Source organism: Pseudonaja textilis, chromosome 1 (genome assembly GCF_049901715.1).
Source record: "Pseudonaja textilis isolate UNSWEBS1 chromosome 1, rPseTex1.2, whole genome shotgun sequence".
NCBI classification, from domain to species: Eukaryota; Metazoa; Chordata; class Lepidosauria; order Squamata; family Elapidae; genus Pseudonaja; species Pseudonaja textilis.
In genome coordinates, this window is record NC_141990.1 from 136308307 (window position 1) to 136317304 (window position 8998).

The 8998-nt window shown below is 41.8% G+C and overlaps 1 protein-coding gene across 1 annotated transcript; it reads left to right on the plus strand.

Moving 5' to 3' along the window:
• The first annotated feature begins 616 nt into the window (after nucleotides 1-616).
• Nucleotides 617-5124, plus strand: MYCN (MYCN proto-oncogene, bHLH transcription factor). The gene is made up of 2 exons (XM_026726523.2): nucleotides 617-1560; nucleotides 3574-5124. Exons 1-2 carry the CDS (start codon nucleotides 750-752, stop codon nucleotides 4173-4175), a joined length of 1413 nt encoding a protein of 470 aa, XP_026582308.1. The 5' UTR covers nucleotides 617-749; the 3' UTR covers nucleotides 4176-5124.
• The last annotated feature ends 3874 nt before the right edge of the window (nucleotides 5125-8998 follow it).

Below are 8998 nucleotides of genomic sequence, written 5' to 3' on the forward strand. Positions count from 1 at the left end.
CCTCCTCCTCCCTTGCCCTCCCCCCCTTCCTCCTATCTCTGCGTGTGTGGGTTTCTGGAAGCGCTCTGGCGAATGAATGGAATGGCAATTTGCAAAGTAGCCCTGAGCGCCTCTCCCCCTCCCTGGGCTTTTTTTTTTTTTTTAAACATCCGCCGCCGTCCTCCTTTTCCCTCGCCTGCATAGACTACAGATGACAAAAGGAGGAAGAAACTTCCTCTTTACTTTCCTTGGAATAGCCAGCAGGCTTTTTTTTTTTTTTTCTTCCCCTGCAGGGCAAATGCTGGAAGAATATTTTGCTGCATCTGGGAATTGCTCCGAAGCCCTCTTTACAAGAAGGGGTGTGTGTGTGGAGGCTTCTGCCCTTCTGGCTGACCTGGCCCTTGTTAAAAGCTTTTTCTGCGTTTTCTTTCTTAGGAGAGAATAAGTAAGTAAAGCATTAGGATGCGGGCGATGGGTCTTTCTGTGGGCTTAAGTCTCTTTCATTGAAATGTTGATGGGGATCTTTTCTGGCTTTCAAAAAGAAAAGAAGGCCAGGCTTATAATGATAAGGATCTGCAAGGAGTAGGTGTACCTTTCTGCCTTTTAAAGCTAATTTGTATTTCTCCCCCCACCCCCCTTACTTCCTTCCTGCTTAATTTCAGGTTCTGCTAGGAAGGGGTGTTTTTCCTCACCCAGTGGGAAACAAACATTTCTCTCTTCTTCGGTTGTAATATCCTCATTCAGGATCCCGACTGAAGCAACCAGCGGAGATGCCGGGGATGGTCAGTAAAAATTCCGATCTCGAATTCGACTCTTTGCAGCCCTGCTTCTATCCCGACGAAGATGATTTTTATTTATGTGGTCCCGACTCTGCTCCTCCCGGGGAGGATATCTGGAAAAAGTTTGAGCTCCTGCCTACGCCTCCTCTGTCTCCCAGCCCGGCAGGTCTGCAGGAGAATCCCCCAGGAGGAGCCCCTGTGACATGGGGAGGAACAGCTCTAGCAGGATACCGAACCAGCGACCCTCTGGACTGGGCATCCGAGTTGCTGCTGCTGCCCCCCGAAGCTGACCTTTGGGGCAGTGGCGATGGAGGGGATGCCTTTGAGATGGGTTTGGGCGAAAGCAGCAACCTCAACGCCATCATTATTCAGGACTGTATGTGGAGCGGCTTTGGGACCAGTGATAAGCTGGAAAGGGCAGTCCCCGGGAAGCCACAGACTAAAGGAGGAACAGCTGGAGGGCCTGCCCCAGCTGGCTCTGCCATCCCCTCAGCTGCCCTCCCCTCCAAAACCAGCCCTGGAAACAATAGCGGCAGCCAAGCAGAGCTCAACAATTCCGTCTCGGAGTGTGTGGATCCAGCCGTGGTTTTTCCTTTCCCCGTTAAGAAGCGAGAGCTCCCAGCCCCAGTTTCCTCGGGAGGAGGAGGAGGAGGAGTGGCAGGGGCCCGGGCGAGCATGAACTGCAGTGGTGGCCTTGCTCAAGGGGTGGCCATCCCTGCGCCCCGAAACAGCCACCACCCAAGTATAACAAGTGACAGCCGGGCCAACAACAGTTCAGGAGACGATACACTCAGTGATTCTGGTAAATAACCACATCCTTTGTTATGTGTGGGTGCTGGGAGGAGGTTTCATGGGGACTCATAAACCAATACGATCTCCCTTTTAAAAAAAAAAAAAAGCATAGTAGGTGGGATTTCGGTGGCACTTTACATCTTTTTCAACAAAGGTGGCAGCAGGAAATTGGTGGCCTAGGAGACACCATCAGATTGTTTGTCTCCCAGGGACCTTATGGGATATGGGGGGAGCATGCTTGTTTTACTCTGCCATTCCTTTCTGTAACCAGATTAAACTGAGCTTTCGTTACACCTTTCTACACCTACAAACAAATATGCCGCAGCATCCACTAAAGAATATAAATTTTAGAGCGCAGTGGTTTGGGGGTGAATTGTGACACAACTGAGTGTAAAAGGAGAGAAGGAAGTTGGTGGCTGCTGTTTGCAGAGGGAATTGTCCACTGCAGAACAGCAAATTTTATTAGGGGCAGATTTAAGACAGCAATGGGACAGATGTTGGCAAGGAAGGAAACTTTTATTAAGTAAGATGCGTTTCTGCAGTTGTAAGAGTTTAAAATGCTGGTAGGGTGAAACTGAGCCAACATTAATGAAGTAAACCCTCCAGTTAAGAGCTGGCTAGAGGCAGAACACATAAGGCGATTGCACTGATTTAATAAGGAAATTCTGTAGAGATAGTCCAGTTGTTATTTTTGAAAATAGTCTTTAAGTTCAAAACCAGCACAAGCCCTAGACTTTTCAGGAGTGCCTTTCATTCGAACCCTCCTAGATGTGTTGCAAAACTTTACCAGTAGGTGGCAGTATGTTTTTCTTTCCTGGCTGAGTATAGTATCAAAAAGTTTACTTATGGAACTCTCCCAGCATTTTTTTGTCCCTTACAAGACATTTGAATGTTGATGATGGAGGAATGAAATGTATTTTAAAAACCACTATGATAAGCACCACACAACTGTTAACCGCATATATTATTACTGTCCCAAATGGTACTTTATTTGAGTGCTGGACAAAACCAGGCTTCTTTCATCAAAAAGGTCTTCTGGTTGACTTTGCAATTTAATAAGGTTTCAAAAGGAATGCTCTGTGAGTTATATAGGAGGCTTTAGCTGGCTTGGGGGATTTCAATGGAACAAAATAGAGAATGCTGGCTTTAAATTCAGCAAAATGCTTATAATCTCAAGGGGTGGAGTGGGAAGGAGAAACCAGTGTGACAATAAACAGTTTCTTGTCTGTAAATGAAAGGAGCCATATGATCGTAATCATAAACTTGATGCTCAGCCTCCTGTTTCAAAAGATTCACTGCCTCCTTCAAGTCTGAGGCTTGACAGCTTTCAGCAAGAAGGCTTCCTCCTAACAGCTGTCTTCTTGGCAATAAACCAGAACTTTGGCTTAAAGGGACTGAACAACTGGGACCACTCTGCATTTTCAGAGAGAACAATTGCTTAGTTTTCTAGCCTTTTTTCAAAGAAATGGAATGGGTCCCAGGAGTGGTTTCATCTCTCTCTGTCTCTCCCCCTCCCTGTGTGTGTGTGTTTGTGTGTGTGTGTGTGTGTGAGAGAGAGAGAGAGAGAGAGAGAATATGAGTGTGTGAATGAGAAGGTTTGTTAACCTCATATAATATAACGAATGCATTATATCTGCTTTGTGAATCAGTTTTGTCCATGCAATTCAGTTCAATAGAACAATTCCACAAAATTCAGGTTAAGGCTTTTTTTTTTATGCTCTTTTTATCCTATAGCCAGTTGGATTGTAATTTATTTACTTACTGGCCTGAATCTCTTTCTGATCTCTAACTATGTCTCCTTTACTACTGATAGCTTGATGGCGTATATGCATGGGATCTGTGAGCTTGAGCATGCAAATTGTATTCTGTATCTGGAAGCTGCCCTTTTCCTGCCTGCCCTTCCTGCTTTAAGATTTCTAAAAGTTTTATCCATTGGCCTTTGCTAATTAATGCAGAATGTCTGAGCCTTAAGTATGTTTCCCCGGAGTGGTAATGTCTTGACCTTTTGTCTTTCCAATAAAAGATGAAGACGAGGAAGAAGAGGATGATGAGGAAGAAATTGACGTGGTCACCGTGGAAAAGAGGCGCTCATCCTCCTACAAAGCTATCACCACCCTGACCATTGCAATGCGTCCCAAGAACGGCACTCCCTTTGCCTCTGTGAGAACTCAGCCCAATGAAGTCATCTTAAAGCGCTGTGCCCCAATCCACCAGCAGCACAACTACGCTGCGCCTTCCCCTTACATCGAGAGGGAGGATGTGCCTCCACCCAAAAAGCTAAAGAACGAAACAGCGCCTCGTCCAGCAAAGCCAGTGACCCAACCAAAGCCCAAGAGCTCCAGCCCTCGCAATTCAGATTCAGAAGACAGCGAGCGCCGTCGCAACCACAACATTTTGGAACGGCAGCGGCGTAACGATCTGAGGTCGAGTTTTCTGACATTAAGGGACCACGTGCCCGAACTGGTGAAAAATGAGAAGGCCGCCAAAGTGGTCATCTTGAAAAAAGCCACTGAGTATGTCCATTCCCTGCAGGCTGAGGAGCACAAGTTGTTGTTGGAAAAAGAAAAACTCCAAATCAGGCAACAGCAGTTGATAAAAAAATTAGAACATATGCAGACTTGCTAACATGGGGGTTGAAAACAAACAAATAAACACCTGACCTTTATATCTATATATTTGTCTGATCTGGACAGCTATTGCCACTTTGCACATTTTTGATTCCTTAAAGAGAGCTATGGGTTTTGTTTTGTTTTGTTTTTTTGACGTTAAGAATGTTGGTTTTTATTTTTCAATCCCGTCTCTTGCGTAGATGACACCACCTTGTTACCTGAAGGGGAGATCAGATGGATGTCCTTCTCTGGAATTGAAGAGACTGCCAAACCACGGTGGAATGGCTTTGTGTGTTTCATCTTGGAAACTGTCTGTGTTCTTGCAATGTTGTGAGCGTTGGGACTTGCTTATGACATCCAGTTGAGTTGGAAACATTCATTCTGTTTTAATGGTGCTTATGTTTTACAGGTGTTATGGGCAAAACCATGTTCTACCCAGGGGGAAGGGAACCACCTGTGTAAATACCATATACACGTTTGCCTTTTGTACACGTCTTGGGTTATGAGAGGTGACTTTTGCTACCAATATTAGACTGGAAGTTCATACCTAAGTACTGTAATACCTCAATGTTTGAGGAGCATGTTTTTGTATACAAATATATTGTTAATCTCTGTTATGTACTGTACTAATTCTTACACTGCCTGTATACTTTAGTATGATGCTGATACATAACTAAATTTGATACTTATATTTTCGTATGAAAATGGTTGTGGAAAGTTTTGAGTAGATATTACTTTATCACTTTTTTGGACTAAGAAAACTTTTGTAAAGAAATTTACTATATATGCCTTTTTTTCCTAGCCTGTTTCTTCCAGTTAATGTATTTGTTAATGTTTGTTGCATAGAACTGGGTAATTGCAAAGTTCTGTGTTTAATTTCTTCCAACGATGTACATTTAGTGCTGCATCTTTATAGCACTTTGAAATACCTCATGTTTATGAAAATAAATAGCAATTAAATGATATGCTACTTATTTCTGAAAATCTTTATGACAGAAGATTTCCTATATTATTTTAACCTCTTCATTTAGGCAAATAATACCTATATAAATGTAAAAATGTTCATTAAGGGCATTGCCCCATAACTCAATTTTTATCTACCTACCGATCTACCTATCATCTATCTATCATCTATCTGATTATTGATTGAGTCCAATATAAGAAACTGGTTTTGGCTTAATATACAAAGATGGGGAAGGATGGGACTTCATTTGATTGGTCCCAATCAAGCTATTACCCAGCAATTTTTTTTTAATTTAATGTTTTGTGCCCCTTGTTTTATTATGCTCAATGAATTCCGAGTTGACCTAGAGACAGTCGGTGCTCTTGCACTTCAAGTTTATAAATGTTAAAAGAGTTTTGCTAAAGTAGCTTCTCCGCAAACATAACCCAAAAAGAAGTTGTGGGGATATTGCCCTATGACACACCAGCCAATATGATATGTCACTATGTTTCTAGGCAAGGCTCATTTGTTCCTTAGGGGCTCTGTTTCTCAAAAGATCCTCTGGCAAAAGGCACGTCATCTGAAGCAGCACTTTCAAGCATCAGGAGCAAGCTTTTTCACTTGTTTAGCATTCACCCTTCCAGTTCTTAATCTATTTATTTTTTCTATCATGGTGATATAACAACTACAACACAGCTGAATATTACAAGCTCTGAGCTGCAAAAGTCTGACTAACCACTAGATGACAACAAAGAGTTAAAGGAGTTTTCAGTGTCTTTACCGCCATCTACTGGTCCTATGGTACACCTATGGCTGAAAGGACAGTGCTCTTCTTCCTATGTCAACTGAATGAAAACTTATCTAGCACTATTCTATTGGCAGTTCCACAATCCTTCAAAACGCTTTCCATGGCTCATTATTGGAAAGCTGCTAATTGTACATAAGGTTTACTCTAGCTCTCTTTTATTTTTTGGTCCCTCAATTGCGGATAATTGAAATTTGTCCCCATTCCAATGACTGAAACCATGCCTCAGTCTTATAAATCCAGTCCTCTTCTTTCATAGAATTGTAAGACTGGAAGGGACCATGGAAGCCGCCTGGTCCAAAGTCAAGCCAGAGTCTTAACACTATCCCAAAGAGTGAGCAATTATTCACTCTTTGAATTGGAATAATTATAAGGAGCTGTGAAGCCTGTATCGAATAAACTACAGTTACCGTAATTCCTATTTGCCACACATGAGGCGTGGTTGTATGCCTGGTTCTGGTTTTAAGGCAGGGTTTGGATTTGTTGTAATCACAGTTTGTCTAATTAAGTTAAAGTGGCTGAGTTCAGACACACAGTGTACTAAGCCGAGACTATAATCACAGTTGGATAAGCTGTGGTGGATGACTTCACACATTACATTATCATCAAAATGACTTACATTATCATCAACATAAATCATCTTATGTAAGACAACTTTCCCAAATCTGCTGCCTTCAGGATATGCAGATCTTTCAACCTCGAGGAAACTTGGCCATGGCCACTTGCCAGAAAGCTGAAGTTTGGAGTTGAGTCCCCACATCTGGGAGCCACCCAGGTTGAAAAAGTCTTCATTTAGCATGTCTAGGTCAGTCATAGCAATGACATGGATTTTCCCCAGGAGGGAGCCCTTAAGATCTTAGAATCCCATCATTGCTGTCATTGAACCTATATCCACCTTGCTGCTGGATGTCTTTTCATTCTTGATAGTTCACACAAAATAGCCCCCCCACCCCCGATTTATCATAAAGTCAGATTGGGAGAAGCAGGATTTCCTCATTGGTGGCAGACTTTTTGTTGTGGTCTTGCCTTGCTTTGAGAAGGGCGGGCTATAGCCGTCAAACTCAAGACGGTATATGGTTTGTCCTGTAATATTGAGATATCGAGCTCTGGCTAAGTTGCATCAAAGACCAATGGGAACATTTCTTAATGCCAAATTCTTATTCCTGGAACAGATGTAGAGTTTGAACTATATATGCTGGAACTTGGAATTTTGGACCAGAATCTTGCTTGTCTGAAATTAGATATTTCAGACCATTTATATGTGGATGAAAGACAAAAAGAAAGCATGCTGGGTCTTTTTGTTCTTCTACAACTACTAGATTACTTTATTGTCATTGCAACCATCTCTTCCTCCTTTATTTATCCTCTTGTGGTTATTTCCTGTTTAACACCTAGTCTATAAACCCTGAATAAGAGGAAATGACAGGTTATTGGGCTTACTGGCCAATACAATTGTCTCTGATCTTGAAGAAAGGTATACAGAATTCTCTTACCATCTGCAGTGACGAACTGGAGCACCAGAAACAAGGTCCCCCGTCCCCCCCTGCCACACATCAGGTCAAAAGGAGTTACCCACCTTTCCTTTGGCTATTACAGGTATGGAAATGGGAAGACCCATCCTTGTTCTAACCATTCAAACTTAACTCTATTATTCTTCAGCTTCGAACACCGTTGGTTGATTTGCTGCCATGACTTTTATGTAGCTTCCTCTCCTTATGAAGTATTCTGTGCCTGAACGGCAGAAGAGGCTTTTAATTCAGTGTAATTGCTTCCATTATTTCATGAGCTCCACAGTCTTTTTATCATTAGAATCAGCAATACATCCCAAATTAGAAGCATAAAACAAGATCTTAGATTGCTGGATGGTTTAACTATTGTTAGCCAAGCCTGATCCCCTATCTATCTATCACAAAGCTGAGCCCTGATCCAGTGGATTACATTTCCATGCACTTTGACTTTGGAGACCACCCTCTTAAATCACAAAAAAAGTAAGGCAAAGACTCTCTAGATCTAATCATAATCCCTAATGGTTTCATAAGCACGTCCATGGAGGGATCTTTAAACAAAAGGAGGGAAATGGCTTCTTCCCATCACCTTCTTATGAGCTTTAAAAATAAAAACTTCCCAATCTAGTGTACTGATCTGGGATGTCCTGCCTTGCTTAGCTTTTTGAGGTTGTCTAGGTGCTGCCATGATTATGGGCAAATCACAAAGATATTTTGTGCACCTATTAATACCTACAGAACTATTAATGAAGTGTATCCTTTTTGTCTTTGTTCACCTCACAGTGTTCCTTTGCTAGATGGGTGGAAACATACGTTTGTTTGGTTCATAAATAAATCATAAATTCTACCATTACTACATCACAGTAATACTGCTATTGTTGAGGAAGTAGAGAACAGATTTGTGGTTGTAAGCAACACATTGCTTATCCCTCAGCAACAAGGTGTTCTATGTTTGAAGTTCTCTGACCTGAAGCAGGAAGAGTTTAACTGAGGCAATGAATTTCAGTGACCACATACTTCAAGATAGATCATCCTTTGGACACAGCTCTCTAGTTTAGTCTACATTGCTGGGAAAGGTAGAAGGAAAGGAAAGAAGATGATGATTGGCAGAAAGGTGGATGGACTGAATTACAGTGACAATAGATCCACCATTGGAAGACCTGATGGACCAGGTCTTCACGGAACAAAAGGTCAACATCAACTTCATAGAACAGAATCCCATTTCAAGACATACAGCCACTCTTAGAACCGACAATTTATCAACAACTGAGATTTCACTGGTAATAATTCTCCAAGATTACATTCTTTATGTATTCAGAGAAAGTCTCTCCTTATATGCATAGCACCCAGACCTAAAAAGGGGGAGAGTTTCACTAACAATATGATTGTATGTTTTAAGGATAAATCTTTATTTCCTACCATTATCCAGACATTTAATTTCTATTAAGAGTGGTAATAGTATTGTGTCCTATAAAAAATGTCAGTATAAGAGAATATCATAACCAAAGGCTTTTTCAAAGTTGGGAGTAATTGTAAAATGTAAAACAGTTATGGAATAATATATTTTAAGTTACAACCCCCATGAT